The following is an 18,494-nucleotide window of genomic DNA, read 5'->3' as shown; positions in this document are numbered from 1 at the left end:
TCTTCCAAACACTGGTAGACAAAGTGTTTGACATCTGGAATCTACTGGGAGGGAGGACAGGAATGTGTTTATCATAACCTCTATCTCTTCATGATTCACCACGGGAACTGCTACAACATTAACAAACCCTTGTTTTAAAGGTACATTTCGCCCCCATATCACAGATACATATTTTCCCTCTTGCCTGAAGTGCCATTTATCCATCTAGGTTGTTTTGGTGTGAGTTGCCGAGTTTTGGAGATATCGGCCGTGGAGATGTCTGGCTTCTCAAATATAATGGAATAAGATGGCACTCAATGTCTGGTGCTCAAAGCAGCAACAATAATACATTTTAAAAATTCAATAGCAATGTCTCTTGCCTGAAATCACAATGTGGTTACTCAAAACCTTGTTGTCATCCGTTTAGGAACTGTTTTCTTTCCGTATCATCGCTCAGAAGCAGGTTAGTTATCTAGCCTCTCATTATGAGTAGATTCACGCTTCCTTCTGCACAGTGATATGGACAGAAAATAGTTCCTACAAGGTCTGTGGATCATCTTGAGTAACCAGGTCATGTTTTTTGGAAAGAGACATTGCTGTTGAGTTTTTCTCAAATTTATTTTTTGGCACTTTGAGCACAAGTCGAGTGCCATCTTGTACATGTCAGTATATTTGAGAGAAAGCAGACATCTCTACGGCCGATATCTCCAGAACTCAAGGAGCTCACTTCACTCTTTCTCACACATGTGGTTTTACACTAGCACACTGTAACTTGACTTTTGGAGGTACATTACTGGCCTGTGCATGAAAGTGCTTCCTTGCAGCCTGTTTTTCATTGAATGCAGCAGCCATTAAGCCGTATTAGCTGATGGCTGTGCCCGAAAGGTGGACTTGCATCCATCCACTTGGGGATCCATTAAACAGCAGAATCCCTGATCATGAGAAAAGCCCACAGGCTGCCAGCACACTACAGCTATTACTTATATGACTGCAGCAAACGCTGGCCACGCCTAAACAGTATGATGAATGGAATATTAATGGCAAACAACGTGAGGCTTGTCAGCATAGTTTTTCCATTTCAGCGGCTGAGAGAGTTTGACATAATGTGAGATTTAAGGAAGGAACATGTTGAAGCTGTCCCACTCGAGTGTTTTAATTCACTGTTTTGCTGCACACAGAGGCCCATTCTTCCCTTGTATGGAGTTGTTGGTGTTAAGAGATCTCAGCTCTCGTCATTATTTGCCTTGGTGCCAAAAACTGCCCTTGAGCTGAGGACACTGTGCTTAGTTTGAACTACAGGTTGAAAAAAAACTGGCGCCATCCCTTGCCTGACAGTGTGTTACAGCATAGCTAATGATTAACCACAGAATTTCTGGAATTTGTTTGGCTTTAGACAGCTTAAAGGTTCACTATGTAGTTTTGGGGAAGATATTTTAATCAGGGTTTTTTTGCCTAAACAAGCTAAATAAACGAACTGACTTTTACTTTGTTTGTATGTGGCAGATCCTGCCACCTTTCTGGCTTCAAACACTGTTCTGGGGACCTTATTTTCCTCTGAGAACAGCTTGTTTATTGGAAAAAATAAGTATTTCTGAGTTTGTATTACTACCTCATTAATATTGTAAATATTAAAATTCTGAGTTTGAATTTCTTCTCCAAAACTACAAAGTGTACCTTTTAAATAAGGGCAAGGTAATAAAACACATGACCATACATATATTAAAACGCCCTATTATCACAACATTGAATGAATAAGAAAACAAAATGGTTTCGCCACAATTCAAGTGAGCCTTTATTGTGATCCTGTAAATCAACAGTCTGTTTGGTACAAAACAGTTGTGTTACAGACAGTGCACTGGAATGAAAATGGACAACACCTACAGTACTGTACACATTAAAATGATTGCTGTGGGAACATATTCAAAACGGTGTGTAGTAAATATTAAGAGGTCCACTGCTGATCACCAACACTGAAGGAAGTATAAAACGACAGAATTTCCGATTTAAAAAAAAATAAAATACAAAATGCGGATAAAAGTGCTGTTAAAAAAACTTCTTTACACCTTATACTGACGTCAGTTTCTTAGACACCACTTAAGGCAAGTGAAATATTGAATTTAGTTGCTACAAATAAAAGCTAGAAACAAGGTAAGCAGAGCAGTTATACAGTACATATAAACTGACTTGTCATTACTTTACATCTACATTAAATGCAGATAGGATCAGTCAGCTGCGTTGGCATGAGTCATTTCCATATCTTCTTCTCCTATTACCACTGAACAGATGCCTGAATACTCTTGAATACACTTCTGTATATTGTGTATTCAATCCCATATTCAGTCTCAGTGATGTAAATTGCATGCTAAACGTACTAGCATCTAAATATTAGGTGTCAAGGAACTGTTGCTCAAAATTGATTTCATTCATTTTCAATGTTTCGGAAGAGAAGAGATTACACTGCTTTGTGTTTACTTATGCAATGACAGGTCGTCTATAAAAAGTCTTTTTCTTTGAATTCTCATACAAGGCACGAGGGTAGTGGTTTGCAAACTAGTCACTACACAAGCAGTTGCTGCCCAGCAGAGCCTAAGTGGATTTAAAATCACATTACATGTATTTGCACACTTACAGTACGACGATACAGATTGCAGACGAGCCTTAAGAGCTTTCGTTGAACAGAATAAAACCAGTAGCACATTAACATTGAGTGGTAGCCTTGCCCAGTGCGTGGAGTCATATTTCTCGCTGGGTTGAGTTAGCAAAACTCTGCAACTATTTAAAAATCTTTACAAAGTACTGCACATATGACCCCTTTTTATAATGTGGGAATGTTGCCAGCACCAATTACTATCCACAGTGCAGCTCCAGGCAATGCCTCTAAGAACACAGACACAGGGAAGCTGAATGAGGCGTTTGTTTTGAGAGAAGAAGTTGCTGGTGACCTATTCAACATTGCATCCTGTGAATAGGCCAATGTGTGTACAAAGGATTGATCAATGGCCCCATGAAACAAGAGTGTGGTACCTTTAGACTTTACAAGCAAGCTTAAACACATCCTCAGACTCGAATCTGGTATCCGTTTATGTCTGCAGTCGATTTTTGCTCCAAAACCTTCTTCTCTCCGGAGGGACTGCAACAAAAAACAAAACAGGAGACGAGACAATGAGTTGTATTCACATCAGAAGGAAACTGTGACTAATTCAAAAAAGTACTTCTCCTTAGATCATGAGACATCTGTAGTCCCAAAAATTGCCCCGTGACTAAAGAAAATTCACGTCAGTGGCTTTAATGCACGTATTTTTAGTGAAGAGCCAATTTATCTGGAGCACATGATTAATCATACCGTCTCTCAACACGGCTGATCCTGCGTATGGGGCTGCTCGGTCCTCTGAGGGGTGAACCCATGCTGTTCCTCCTGTCTTTGGTGGGAGAGGGCGGTGCAGCCTTTCCTATCTGCAAAAACAATTCACACATCAGAATCTAAGTCACTTTAAAGGAGACATATTATGCTCATTTTCAGGTTCATAATTGTATTTTGGGTTACTACTAGAACAGGTTTACATGCTTTAATGCTCAAATAACACATCAGTTTTCTCATACCCCCCCCCCCCTCTGTCTGAAACACTCTGGTTTTAGCGCCTGTCTCTTTAAGGCCCCAGTCTCCTCTGGTTGGTCAGCTTACGCATGCCTGACCCAGCACTGCTTACCAAAACAGAGCAGGTGTGCTAAATCAATTGCCAAACTAGCTGCTAGGCACAAGTGTGATGTACTACTGAAGAGGGGTTTCAGGGGTAGCTTCCGTTGGATTTGACCTTTTAGCATGCACAAAAAACGTGAAAAATACTAAAGGGAAAAAAAAATAGGTCTCCTTTAAAACATGGGAGAGTAAACTATACTCATGCCGAGGCCCAGTGTCAGTGTATGATATCTCCCTGTATTTCTAATGTGATTGTGCTGAGCGCTCACTGTAAAAGATCACCTATTGACGGATTGAGCCAGCGATGCATGAAGCACCGCAGAGCAGAGTCAAGCCATCACATTGGTTTTATTATACACAGAGCTCAGCATCAAGGCTGCCTTCATTATGATAGCATGAGAGGTGATGAGAGGGCATCATTTGAGAGAAATGGCTCCTCAAATAGCAGGTCAGCTCCGTGTCACTGCACATGAAGACACAGCACGTCAACAGAAATCTAATAAAGCAGTTCACACTGGCAGTCCTTCTGCTGAGGACAAATTGTTTTTCCTTATTGTCTTCGGATCTGCAAGAGCTGCATCAGCTTGTGTCAGCAGGAAAATGAGACTTTAAAGGTCCCATATTGGCAATAAACTAGATTTCTATGTCCTTTTTGATTACAAAGCAGGTCAAATTGCTGTAAAACTGCTGTGAAGGTATCAAACTGCTCAATCCACAGAGAAACACCTACAGCTCATATTCAAAACTGTGCCTTTAAACAGCGATACAGTCGCCGCCCTCAGCTGTGCCCACAGCATAGCCGTGGTTGAAAAAACACTTTAGAGCTCATGTGGTGGGAGGTGCCTGCTCAGGCCTGTGAGAGTTGACCAATCACAGCAGACTGGGCTTTTTGTGAGGGTGGCCTTAAAGAGACAGGCGCTTAAACGGAGCATTCAGACAGAGGGTGAATAGAGGTGCTGCAGCAAAGGACAGTATGAGAAAAATAATGACTTTTTAACATTAAGAATACAGTTAGCAGCAGTTAGCACATACCTTGGTGATATGCTGCCTCTATTTGTAGGAGTATTAATCAAACAGGTGGTCAATTCTCACCTATAGCATACGTATAAACATATGAGCCTGAAAACGTACCTTTAGCCTCATGTCTCGAGTGTGCCTCTCCAGCTCCTTCCGTAGCTCCTCCTTGGTCAGCTTGTCCAAGTCTAGTATCGAATGTTTCCACTCTATCTGCTCCACGCTGTGAGGGTCGTGCGACACGTACTGGCCGATCCTGACCTTGCGCAGGGTGTGCCAGTAGCCCCTGTAGGCTCCGTCAAACTCTTGCACCAAGTCCATCAGTGTCCGGAGCTCCAGGGGCTTGAACATGAGGTCCTCCCTCCGGCTGATGCCCAGCGCGCCAAAGCGTCCCCCGCTGTGGACTCCGAGCACGATATGGTGGAAGTGGTTCCCTGAGAACTGAGACTGAAAGCTGAGGGGGAAGCGCTCCACACCTGGCATGTTGTTGGTGAGGTAACTGCAAAGGTGGGTCAAGGAAATTTGAAATCTAACTCGAGAGTCTTGAGCAAAATTTGGAAAAACATGTGAATAATAGCTGTTCATCTCTACAGTCATTGCCACAACAACACAACTCAAAGATATCAAAACATATAAAGCATCTGCTGCTGTAAGGATACATCCCCAGGATCACCGCCTCCAGGCATTTAATTGGCAGAGCTTCCCGTGTCATCTCTTTAGCAATGTCCATCAACCTGTGCAGTACAATTGAACAAGAGAATAACACAGTAACACTGGTTAACCATACAAATAACATTTTCCATGAGCCAGGGAAATAAAATTTGTGCTACCAAATCTAATAAAGCGAGGTCAGGAAAACTGTCTTCCAGTCCTCCTCTACTTGACATTAATTTCAACTCAGAGAGCCCACAGAAACAGATGATCCACAAGCATCAGCAGCACATGCTAAACCACGAGAAATCAACCAACGCTGTCACAGACATCCGGCGTCAGCGAGTCCATCACTGATGATCAGTCTAGGATGAGGGAAAATAAAATGTGCTTACGCAGTTAGAGGCCGGCTCTTCTTTATTTCAAAAAACTGTGTTCCCGTGTGATTGTACCTGTAGGAGACAGTCAAGGACATACAATAACAGGGAGAATACTCTGATGAATGCAGTGGGGTGGAGAGACGAGCACTTAAAGCGTTGTGATATTCATAGGTTGACGGTTAATTATGGATGAATCTCAGCTCTGACTGGATATCTAGCTTAATATAGAATCTAGAGTGGCCTACTTTCGGATGTTTGGCCCATATTTATCAAAGTGTGGCAAAACAGTCGGTCAGTAGGATTAGTAAAGGTAGTTTGTAAGCATTAATTTTGACAATAGAGCTGCGATAAATCAAAAAGTTGTCTATCAAAAGAGTTGGCAGTTCAATTTGAGTCATTTTTTAAGGAAAAAAACTTCTTAACTGTGAATATTTTCTGGTTTACTTAATCATCTATGGCAGTATACTGAATATCTTTGGGATGTGGACACAACAAGACAATCTGTAGACCAAACAATAACGAGAAAATAACTGGCAGATTCATCGACAGTGAAAGTAATCGTTAGTTGCAGCCCTACTTTACATCTTACATGAATTTGAGTAAGATCAGTGTGTTAAATATATCACTCCAACTGTACAAGACAAATAATTGCCGCTTCAAGTCCACTGTGGTACCAACTTAAGTCAAAGGATACTGCAAATCCCTGATGTACTTCTGTATGGCTTCCAGGCGCTGTGGGATAGGGGTGGTAGGTTGGTATGTAGGCACGCTCGGTATTGGAATCTGTGGGACAGAGCATCCAAACAACTGCATTACCATTATACAATCCCAACAGTCATTGCATCTGGAGAATGTAGTCCTGTGTGCCCTCTATGCACTTTTCTATCCAGTATAGCTAAAGCCAAGAGATATCTTAATTGCTCTTTAACAGCTCCCATGAGGAATGAGTGTTAAGCACCACTCTTCTTCATCTGCAGCATTCAAATGTACCGTGACCAAAACAAGCCCTGTGTTTTAATACTGGGGTGAAATTGGGCAAAGAACTGATGAACACAAATAATCGTTTACTTGTCATGTGGGACTGCATAGTAACACTGTGATGCAACATTTTCCCTCGACACATGGGTGTTAATTGCCTCTCCACTATGTGTAACTTTCACAGGCATTATGTGAAGTTCACCCGTGTCATGAATAATCAGCTGCAGCTTTTAAAGGCAAAGTTCACCCAAAAATGAAAATTCAGTCATTATCTACACACCCTAAAGTTTCGTAGTACAAATAAACATTTCTGGAGCTTCACAGCAAAACAGTGTTGCGGCATTCTCCTAAACAACTGAAGTAGATGGGGACTTGTTTTTAAAAAACTACAAAAAATTAAACATAAAATGTCTCCATACAGCTTGCCTGGCATAATCCATGTCTCCAAAAGCCCAGAGATTGAAAATTGATTTAAAAAGACTTTATTTACAAACTCGAGGTGCGGTGGAGCTCATGCGCCGCTTCAGATGGAGGTGTGCGCCAATGCTTTTAGGTTAGCGACGACATTGAAGATTAAAGCTTTAAATAACGTCTCTTCAAAACTATTTGTGATCTCGGGTCTTCCGGAGACTTGGATTACAGCAGACAAGCTGTATGGCGTCATTTTATGTTTTCCTTCAGTTGTTTTAAAACAAGTCCCCATCTACTTCAGTTATTTGGAAAAACACCGCAGCGTTGCTTAGCTCTGAAGCTCCAGAAATGTGTTGTGGACTACGAAACTTCACTAGACTTTCCATCGGCATGGGGGTTAAAAGATAACTACATTTTCATTTTTCGATGAACTCATCCTTTAATACACTTTTACCTTGGGCAGGTCTGTGGCAACCCGGATCTCCTTCCCAAAAGCTTCACCATTGGGGTGTATTCGAGCCACATGGCGCCACATCCTCTCCCAAGTTTCCTCATCCACCGGGAGGCCTCCTCTGTTCACGTAGAAAGGCACCCCTCCATCCCTCAGCTCTTCTTCAGCTTCATCCTCCTGCTCCTCGTCTCTCTCCAGCACCGAGCCCACGGTGGCCCTCAGCATCCCTGCTCCTCCTCCTCCTCCTCCTCCACCAGGAAGCCGACACAGGAACGTCCTGACTGACTGGTGCTTTGGATCCTTTCGCTGGTTAATCTGCTTGCAGGCTTAAGTAGGTTTCCACAACAGATGGCCAACGCATGACACCCAGCAGCTTCTGCCACCAGTGTCTCAAAACAAAAGCCAGAGCTGTGGGTGGACTAAAAATCTAAAGGTGATCTGCTGTGGTTAAAAACTCACCTCTGTGGTTGAAGCAGCTGGTGAACCAATGATATCACAAGTGATGTACAATTTTAAGAAAATAAAATAAGATAAAGACTGATTTTGCTGCAAGTATTCAGCACTTTGGTTAAATCTAGTGGACCACAGGCCAGCCAATAATCACACATTAATGTAAATAGATAAATTAAGACACTAAGGTTCAGATATGCAGCCTATTTTAATGACTATCTGTGAAAGTTCATCAACAATCCCGCCAGTGTAACGCTACCACAGTCTGTAAGAGGATTGACTGTGCAGACAACAAAGTATTAGAAATTACTAATTCCCTGTACCGTTAGAGGTCATTCACGCCCCAGGAATCCCGCAAATCACAGCTGCGGTACTCTCCCATCACCCCGGCACTCCTCACACATCCGCTCCATGTTCGTCTCAAATCATTCCCTCCCAAGTCAGCCGGTTCATTGTTCATGCAGATGCTCCTGGGTTCACTGACTGCGGGTTGGATTCACGTCCAACGAGCCGCTCAGACACTCCCAGACCTCCGTCTACTGCGCATGCTCCGGGCTGAGCGGATGATCTCAGCCGTGACAAATGCTGCATTCAGGTGCTCCCCGAAAGGTGTCAATCTGATATCCCCCGAAACATCTTTGACCACTTTCTGTTTTATTTTACCAACCCGACAGTGTAGTTTGGTGGCGTAGTGCAAAGATGAAGAAAAATGACTTTATTTCAGTTTTTTTCCCGAAAAATTCAACCGACAGTTTTGCTTATTTAAGGTTTCTGCAGGTAGATACTTTATTTAAATGTTTCAAAGACCTTTTCAACATCATTTATGACCTAAATTAAGACATTTTTTTGGAAAAATCATCTTTCTTATTGCAGCCGTCCCAAACCCCTCAACCAACATCCACATTTCTGGCTATTATAGAAGACACAGACCATCTGTGGGACTGTGGTCACACACTTCTCTCACTGGATTATGATCTGGATTTTTTCCAATTTATTTTCATAAACCTGTGTGTGGAAGAGTTTGTTTGTTAGGGGTTATATACAGTATAACTAGATATATATTGTGTCACTTCGGTGTAGCTGAGGAACAACTTATTTATATTTAACACGAGCCCTGCTAGAATTAACTATGGTAGCCAACCTTTAGTTTGACTGGCAGATCATGGCAGGCTGCCACATGCAGAAGTGAGCCGCACAGCTTCAAATACCACAGTACTTTAAAATAAAGTCTGTGCACATCATTTACACATTTATTATCCTGGATCACTGACACTCAGAAACATTAATGACCCCCCATATCTGCTCGATTCTTTCCTTTCAACTTCACTTATTAGTTATGAGTCAACTTGCGGGACAAATGGTGCAAAAGCTTTGAATACTAAGGTACTTGAGACTTCACAAGACAAAATAAAATCCCACTTACGCTTGATGATTTTGGGTTCCTAAAACAGGTCGGCTTTGTCTGTTGTAGGTGACAAAACAGTTACACCTGGGTATATACAGGGCTCGAGGTGACTGAGGTCATTCCACTGCCAAACTTCATTATGTACTACATAGAGTACGTGTGTTCACACAGGAGGAGCAATAAGTATACTTTAACCAGTAAGTATGTAAAAAAAACAATATTTTTATTGGTAGCAGCGTTCCAAGTTTGCAGTGTGATGGATGTGCTTTGGTACTTATATTTTATCATTTCTGTCACAAACAAATGAGCAAGTATATGATTCATTGTAAATTAACAGCATACTTTGACAACACAGGCTATAAGATTACTATGTAGTATGAAATTGGGACTCCTGTTTCCCCCCTGATGAGGAAATGGTGCAAAAAGATGCACGGTAAGACGTGAACAACCTTTGTAGCCCAGAAAGCCCAGGGTTAAACCAGAAGTTACCAAATCCTGCTTCGTAGTACATGCCTCTGGAGTATTATTTTGGTAGCATTAAGTCCCCTTAAAATGCCTTATGAGATATTTTTGGCTACTTTAATAAGTACTTACATTGCAGTGGGTCTCACCAAACTGCTATTATCCCAACCTGTAGGGCAAACGACAACAGATTAAAATACACATAAGAGGAAGAGTAGCCTTAATTTGTCATAGAAAATTATGATACAAAATATTTGAAAACAGAAATATATAACACATTTAAGCAACTTACAAATTGTTACATTGTGCCCCTTTTACAGTTTTTATGTCTTATGACTGTCAAAAATGAGGCCCTGTCTGTTCTGTTGTGGTCTTTATTAGTTTTTATTTATAAGTTAAAAATGCACTTTATTATTAAGCCTCAAGTTCAATTTGTATTTGAGAATTGTATATTGCATTTAAATGATTGAGTTTTTGTGAATTTTTTGTCAATGATTTATTCTAATTCACTGTTATTTTACATTAACGTCTCCTGTGGATATGACTTTGTTGTGCTCCTGGATTTCCCCTCTGCCCCTCACTGTGCTTGTTTTTTGTGCTGCTCCTGAGGGGAAGTTGTGTGGAGAAGCTCTGCTGCACTATTTTATCATTTACTATGAAAAATTGAGCCCTTTACGTTGTAGCCTTTGGTGCATATTGTCCGCTGTTGATGCCACCATGTGATCCAGCTGTTTCGTGCCGTTTATAATAGTTTAATATAAGTTTTGACGATCTTTTAATGTAACTTTTTGGGCGCCATTTTGTAATAGCTCGTATCGCGCCCTGTCACGTGACTAATGCAGAGCTGCAGAGATTTTCCTCCCTGCTCTCAGAGTCACATGTGGTGTTTTGCATGTTTAGCAACAAAGGTGCTGAAAAGGAAGACAAGAAGGCAATTCATTTGTTATATTGACTTCTGCAGGAATGTGATGCTTTGAGAAATGTAATAATTTTATGTTTAGTCAGCCGTCGTCCATATGTGCTTCTCTACTCTGCCCACCAGGTGTCACTGTTTTACCTTTTGGTACACTGGTTTTCATAGTTTTGAGTAGATTAGTTGTAGTATTTCACTGTGTATCGAAGGTTTTTCCAGTTTATTTTGATAGCTCTTGTCAATTAATATGCCCTACCTATATCTGTTATATATAACATTAAAAAAATGAGACAAATTTCTTACACTTTGTCTGAAGAAGGCAGAACAGCTGGTACATTTCATATCTCTCTCTGCATATTGACACATGCTTGCTGCAGCCCATCCTTTATTGGATCTGCATTCACTTCAGTTTACAGTTTGCATACTGTGTTTGCAAGTTTATGTTTATATTCTCAAGAAAGCAGTTCAAAGTTTTTAGCTGTATTTTTCCAACTGCTCCAGACAGCCAGTAGTTTCCATTTTATTTCTACACCACAAATATTTAATGAGCAGACCCATGATAATCACTCCCACAGCATCCAGCCCGTCATACATGATGTTCATTCAGTGCACGCGGCCTGTCGGCTGCTCTGCTGGTTCAATGGATGTCAACAACAGGCATACGCAGAGCTGCTATTTGTCATCATGAATGCATTGCATGTAATATAAACAATTCTTTTTTATTTGAATATTAAAGTACCAAATATTTATGGGACGACAACGTCTCTGGTCATTTTTCCAAAAGGCCAAAACATTTGTTTGAAGAACTTAACAAGTAAAAAGGGCTCCATGATCTAAGATGTAAGTATTTGATTGGTAATGTTTGACATATTACAACGTAAACCTTCTGAGTTTGAGAAGTGAACAAGGTCTATATTGACATTAAATTGCCTCTTCAATGCAGACTAAATATAATATCCCCAGTTTCCATATTATCAACCATTTACAGTGGTATGTATTTGTTGTTTTCTTTAATCTGACCATTTTAGATATGAATTCTTATGAAAACATTATGGCTTTATGTTTATGTCTGTCTTTGACAATGTCTGCTTTGTTTCCAGTGATGCTTTGTTTCCTACAATATGATGAAGTCCAGCAGAGCCACATTTTTAGCTCCACTGTAAACTTTTGAATGAGATAAGAGCTGCTATTGTTCCTGTATTACAGATCTCTCGTGCCACCGTGTGGAGAGAGTGTCTGTGTGTTCATCAACCAAAGCAAAAATAACCCTCCTCCTGAACATCTTTGCAAAACCTCTGCTCTTCACTATTCCTCTTTGCTATTCTTGTACCAATGTCTAAGCACAAGAACAGAATAAGTAGAGATAAATGGAGAAACCTAGTACATAATAAAGAACATAGCTAATAAATAAGTGCATAAAACAACAATAAGTTATATACTATTGTGGTTATCTTGGTGATGCCGTTCAGAGCACCTGGGCCTGGCCTGCTAACCTCACCATGTCTCCTGTGCCTTCTCCTCGACAACAACAGTGTTGACACCAGAACCACTGAGAATATATCTGACTCGTGTTTCATCGAGCACGACCATGTAAATAACGCTGTTTACTCTAATCCTGCAGCTTTCCACATCTCTGTGGTTCACATCCTCATCCTCATCCAGCCAGATCAAAGTAACTTACAAAAGGAGTCGGAGCGACCTGCAGAACACAAAATCAGGAGGCTGTGAAGCAGCTAGAGAAGAGATTTCAGACATGGAGGGAGGGGCACATGTCCCCAAACTAATTCTTTGGTTGCCTTTTTGTTAGCAGTTATTCTCGACACTGCTGCCAGAAGCCTGATGTTACATGAGATTTCCAGACAAATAAGCATGATATGATTAAAAAGCTGTGAGATCTTCAGAAATGTGACGTTCCTCAGTTGATATTTGAGAATATATATTTATGCTTAAAAATAAAAAAGGGGATTTTGTATGATGTCAAGAAAATGACACATAGCCAAAACAAAAGCACAAATATGCGTGAGCCGTTCATATCAGTCTTATCAGCAAGTATGACAACTACTACCATTTATTATAGGATTGACAGTGTATTAATTAATTAAAGAAAAAATAAAAACCTTTTACCCATCACCATGATTTAAACATCATGTCAGCCTCACTTTCTGATTTACGAGCCTCATGCCAAGGATTTATCACCAGCACAACCAAGGACACGGGACATGGGCGATTAAGTAAACAGACAAATGAAATACAAAATGAATTCATATTCATCCTTGACATTTCAGATGTTGGAGGTGGACAGATGGATACTTGCTAACAGCTATCCGATATCTCTCCATTTATTCATAGCTTCTTCCATCCATCACATCCTCCAGTTCTGAAGGAGCCACTGGAGCCTCTGAAATGAGTTTATTGCTCAATAAACAGTGTAAAATTACGGGTAAAAAGAATTCAACCAAAATAAATAATTTGTGTCATGTTTTATTTAAGTTAGGCTAGTTTTATAATAATTATCATTAATATATTTTAGTAAGTGTGTGATAAGTGTGATATTTTTAAAGCTATCGAGACGTGGAGTACATAAATCACAGGTCTGATACATGACACCAATATGCATTGCAAGACTGTATTTGCATTAATATATGTACAATACCCAACTTTAATCTGCATTATGATTTCTTTATGATTAGTATGCAGATTTTTCTCCCATTAATTGATTGTTCAGTATTTAAAATAGTAAAAAAAATAGTGAGACAATCATCATTACAATTTCCCAGAGCCTCAGTTTATATCCAAAAATGTCTTCTTTTGTTTGACAAAGAGTCCAAAAGCCAACGACATTCAATTAATGTTGTATTTTATATGACAAAGAAAAGCAGCAAATCCTCATGTTTGAGAAGTTGGAACCACAGAATGTTTGGCTTTTTTACCCCTTTAAAATAAGTACATAAATAAATAGAATAGCACTCAGTAGAGCGCATACCTCTGCCAAGGCTCAAAAGCCTTTTGTTCTCACTCAGATATTATTATCTCAAAATAACAACTGCCATTTTCCCAAGATAACGGTATCATTTTCTCGAGATCTCGAGATAACAAAGCTTTGTTTTCCAGAGATAACGATATAATTAATTTGAGATCTCGAGTTATTATCTTGAAATAACAACTACTGTTTTCCCGAGATAACGGGATCATTTTTCTCGAGATCTTGAGATAACGAAACTTTGTTTTCCCGAGATAACGATATAATTAATTCGAGATCTCGAGATCTCGAGATCTCGAGATAACGAAACATTGTTTTCCCGAGATCTCGAGATAACGAAACTTTGTTTTCCAGAGATAACGATATAATTAATTCGAGATCCCGAGTTATTATCTCGAAATAACAACTGCCGTTTTCCCGAGATAACGGGATCATTTTTCTCGAGATCTCGAGATAACGAAATTTTGTTTTCCCGAGATAACGATATAATTAATTCGAGATCTCGAGTTATTATCTCGAAATAACAACTGCCGTTTTCCCGAGATAACGGGATCATTTTTCTCGAGATCTCGAGATAACAAAATTTTGTTTTCCCGAGATAACGATATAATTAATTCGAGATCTCGAGTTATTATCTCGAAATAACAACTGCCGTTTTCCCGAGATAACGGGATCATTTTTCTCGAGATAACAAAATTTTGTTTTCCCGAGATAACGATATAATTAATTCGAGATCTCGAGTTATTATCTCGAAATAACAACTGCCGTTTTCCCGAGATAACGGGATCATTTTTCTCGAGATCTCGAGATAACAAAACTTTGTTTTCCCGAGATAACGATATAATTAATTCCAGATCTCGAGTTATTATCTCGAAATAACAACTGCCGTTTTCCAGAGATAACGGGATCATTTTCTCGAGATCTTGAGATAACAAAACTTTGTTTTCCCAAGATAACGATATAATTAATTCGAGATCTTGGGATAATGACTGTGATATGATAGGCCTGAGATTATGGAGATGCCCGGGACCTCGTAGCTGGTCAGCTATGTAGTTAACGACGACATCAGGCTCACTTAGATTGCGCCGCCGATACAGCTGAAGCCTTTTTAGATTACCACACTAATGTGTATATTCTCTGTAATAGCAAGGCATAATGCTATTTCAGCCTGTGTCAGGCCTTGATTGAAAAGATATGTGACGCAGTGATCGATATGCTCCTGCTCCTCTGACATTGCTACACTGAATGATGTTTCCTGCAATGATTTAATATACTACACTATCGTTTTGTTTTCTCAAGATCTCGAATTAATTATATTGTTATCTTGGGAAAACAAAGTTTCGTTATCTTGAGATCTCGAGAAAATTATCCTGTTATCTCGGGAAAATGGCAGTTGTTATTTCGAGATAATAACTCGAGATCTCGAGAAAACAAATGAAATTAACTCATTATCACGGGAAAACAGAGGAAATAAAATGTATGAATGCATGGCCCTTTAGGGCTTCCGTACAAATGACAACACAAGACCAGAAAACACCTATAAAACACACACACAAGGAAACAAAAATGACACACATTTCAATGTCATGGAAAACATCTTAAAGTCTTGAATTCTAAATGTTGAAGAATATTAAGCATATTGAATATGTGTTTCAAAAAGTTTGTGACTGCTGGAGTGAAGAAATTGCAGTAAAAAGTGATATTTCATGACACCTTATTGTTCAAGAACAGTCTAAGGCCACTTACAGCCTACAGATGTTCTTTCTGCAGTAAATACTCAAGAACAGCACAAACTATTGACCCTTCCATTGCTATGACACGACAAATGATAACAACCACCCAGTTACTAAGTAACAAAAACCCATCAGGGATTAAATGCAGCATCCATAGCCAGGATGGAAGATGATTAAAGTGTGTTTTGACTTTCCATTGTTTGCAATTATCATTTTGTGCTTTAAAGGGATTATGGGAAAGGTTGCGAAGTGGCTAGTGAGTCAGTGAGATCATTGATAAGGTTGGTAGGTTTCACTTAATCCGGGAAGTCGTCACAGACTGAGGGAGGCGGCGGGCGTAAATCGACCCAGAGCGATGCTGAATTCCTTGATAAAAGGCCACCCTGGCGCATAGGCACAATGAAGAGGGTACTTTCTCTTAACATGGTAGTACTCTGTTTCTGTCTGACTTACTCGTGCTTTGATCCAACAGATTTTTGATTGAGCATTTTCATTTTCCTCTCTGTATTTTTAGGTAACTACTGCAACCACGATGGGCTCGGTGAAATCTGCTGGACTGTCTCTTCTTCTCTTGTCTTTTCTCCTTTATGTAGCTGATTCTTACCCCAACACTGACTTATCAAACAGTAAGATGTGTGACACAAATTGATTGTTGAAATGTAACTTTAATGTGAGTGTCTCCATTCACAAAGACCGCACACTGTGCCTTTAACCTCAAATGTGCTCTGGCACTATATCACAAGCTGTCCGTGATCGGTAGTTTTTGATTTTGGTGATAAATCCTGTATTGTCTTTCTCCAGTGGGCTGTGAGGAGTGCACGCTGAGAAAGAACAGTGTTTTCTCGAGGGATCGTCCGGTCTATCAGTGCATGGGCTGCTGCTTCTCCAGAGCGTACCCAACACCTCTCAAGGCCATGAAGACGATGACGATCCCAAAGAACATCACCTCGGAGGCTACGTGCTGCGTCGCAAAGCACAGCTATGAGGTACAGACAAAAGACACGTCTGGCAAACTTTTCTTTAAATACTGTGAACTTACTACACACTGAAGAGGTCACGGTAAGGTTGAAATGAATCTTAAAGGGATTGTCCTGATAACCTAAAGATCCACGTTGCTGGTTTAAATCCATCCAGATTCTCTTGTTGCATCCCCTTCGCTCCCATCTGTCACTAGTATTGCTCACGGTAACTGACAGAAAAACAGAAAAAGATCTATAAAACAAACAAACCAACAAATAAAAGAAGAAATCAGTCTTGAAGAAATCAGCGGAATTGGCAGGAAATTACAGACTTTATGTTGACTAACCAAGAAAATCAATAGTGAAAATGATATTTTATAGATCTTTAGTTTTAATCTTATGGTCAGATTAGTTTAAAATTCCCAGCTACCTGCTTCAGACGAATGGGGGACAGTATTTCTCCCGTTCTCAATGTTTAGTTCAAAGCCTTTTTGTCATTTATCTTATATATTTAATTAGTTTCTATGCGAATTAAATTATTGCAAGTTGTTAAAATTGTAAAGACCGAAATAATAACTATTATGTAGTTGTAGTTTGTAGTATTTATTTACCCATTAATTCACCTTTGCTCAGTTGCATTCTTCATCAGAGTTACAGTCTTTTTAATACAAAATTCCCACTTTTTGTTACAATCTTATCACTTATCACGAATTTCAGACTAAAAAGACTGTAGTGTCGGACGAAAAACACTTGATTTGATTAACTATAAATCTGCTGCAGCCTTATAATAACTTCAGATGAACTTTTGAATATACATAATGGTTCAAATCAAAGTCAGTGGATTTTGTCCCTGATCAGCTGAAAGTGCAACAGGAAGGAATCTTTTCATGTTAAACTGTAAATGTGATATGTGATAATGTGATAATTTGCACTATTTTCTCTCTGGATAAATAAAGTTATATCTTATCTTATGTACATTTAGCTGATAATACTTCTGTACTTTTACTTTTTGTAGTACTTTTACTTGTAATTATTATTTTACCACTGTGTAATTATTTCAATTCTGTTTTCTGTTTAGTTCAAAAGTGCTTAGAAGTGCAGACATGTTGACACCTCAAACTACTGCAAAGCATTTGATAATACATGTTTGCTGCTATAGATTGATGTGACTTTGTTAATATTGACTCTTGTGTCTTTCTACTCCTCTGCTCCTCTTTCAGACAGAGGTGGCCGGCATAAGGGTGAGAAACCACACAGACTGCCACTGCAGCACCTGCTATTTTCATAAGATATGACAGATGGGAACTGGAGACAATTCTGCAGCACTCAGCTTGGCAACAAAACGTGTTTCTTTAAATATGCAGGAGCTCTTCTCTGTTTTAAAATGTGTGTTCTTGTGTTGCCAGATAATATTTTTGTATTGTCTGTGTCTGTGTCTGTAATGTGTAATTAGCCTACATTTTGTGCATTGATAGATGTATAGGATTAACTGTAGATTGAAAAGCAATTAAAATGTGCACCAAGATGTCGTGTTGCCATGAATGTGTCTTCCACTGGGATTGTTTGGAGTCAAACAATCCCAGTGTATAAAGTAAGTTGCTTTGGACAAAATGTGTCTGCTTAATTAAAGGATAAGTTCACACAAAAATGAAGTAGTCTCCAGCTCCAGAACTTAGATTATACTGAAATTAAATGCTTATAAAATGCATATTAATTCCCAATTTGGAGTGATGTAAAGAAAAGTAGGTTATCAGCTTATTTGCGTAAAGGAATAAGAAATATACAATATAAATCATCACACTTCACACTGTTGCACACATCATAATGTAGCAAGGACCATACAGTAGGTTATTTCAGCCCCTATCTTTTAAAGTTATATTATACTTTTCATAATTTACAAAACATAATAACAGTTTTACTCCTCTTATGAACTAACATGCTCAGTTACATGTTGCCTTTGAGGCCAGATGAATAATCAGCTGTCTAACGCCTGTCAGTGAACATCTGCCATACTGAAGTGTCACACTGAAT

At 39.5% G+C, this 18,494-nt stretch overlaps 2 protein-coding genes across 2 annotated transcripts; one reads left to right on the top strand and one right to left on the bottom strand.

Moving 5' to 3' along the window:
• Positions 1-1,744: 1,744 nt before the first annotated feature.
• vash1 (vasohibin 1) lies at positions 1,745-8,479 on the bottom strand. Its single transcript, XM_073483628.1, has 7 exons — positions 7,565-8,479; positions 6,416-6,504; positions 5,737-5,793; positions 5,350-5,424; positions 4,808-5,189; positions 3,323-3,432; positions 1,745-3,109 (listed from the first exon to the last, which is right to left on the bottom strand). Exons 1-7 carry the CDS (start codon positions 7,784-7,786, stop codon positions 3,037-3,039), a joined length of 1,008 nt encoding a protein of 335 aa, XP_073339729.1. The 5' UTR covers positions 7,787-8,479; the 3' UTR covers positions 1,745-3,036.
• Positions 8,480-15,903: 7,424 nt separating this feature from the next.
• Positions 15,904-17,984, top strand: cga (glycoprotein hormones, alpha polypeptide). Its single transcript, XM_073483699.1, has 4 exons — positions 15,904-15,930; positions 16,019-16,130; positions 16,306-16,490; positions 17,684-17,984. Exons 1-4 carry the CDS (start codon positions 15,904-15,906, stop codon positions 17,756-17,758), a joined length of 399 nt encoding a protein of 132 aa, XP_073339800.1. The 3' UTR covers positions 17,759-17,984.
• The last annotated feature ends 510 nt before the right edge of the window (positions 17,985-18,494 follow it).

Source organism: Pagrus major, chromosome 16 (assembly GCF_040436345.1).
Source record: "Pagrus major chromosome 16, Pma_NU_1.0".
NCBI classification, from domain to species: Eukaryota; Metazoa; Chordata; class Actinopteri; order Spariformes; family Sparidae; genus Pagrus; species Pagrus major.
Note: the sequence above shows the minus strand (reverse complement) of the source record. Positions and strands in the feature narration are given on the sequence as shown.

Bases quoted from the DNA above. Each gene is read 5' to 3' on its own strand.
- vash1 (XM_073483628.1), bottom strand. From the start codon at position 7,786: ATGCTGAGGGCCACCGTGGGCTCGGTGCTGGAGAGAGACGAGGAGCAG. The intron at 6,505-7,564 runs GTAAAAGTGTAT...TCTGTCCCACAG, and splicing joins TTGCCACAGACCTGCCCAAG to ATTCCAATACCGAGCGTGCC. The intron at 3,433-4,807 runs GTACGTTTTCAG...TTGTTTTTGCAG, and splicing joins CTCGAGACATGAGGCTAAAG to ATAGGAAAGGCTGCACCGCC.
- cga (XM_073483699.1), top strand. From the start codon at position 15,904: ATGAAGAGGGTACTTTCTCTTAACATG. The intron at 15,931-16,018 runs GTAGTACTCTGT...CTGTATTTTTAG, and splicing joins GGGTACTTTCTCTTAACATG to GTAACTACTGCAACCACGAT. The intron at 16,131-16,305 runs GTAAGATGTGTG...GTCTTTCTCCAG, and splicing joins CAACACTGACTTATCAAACA to TGGGCTGTGAGGAGTGCACG.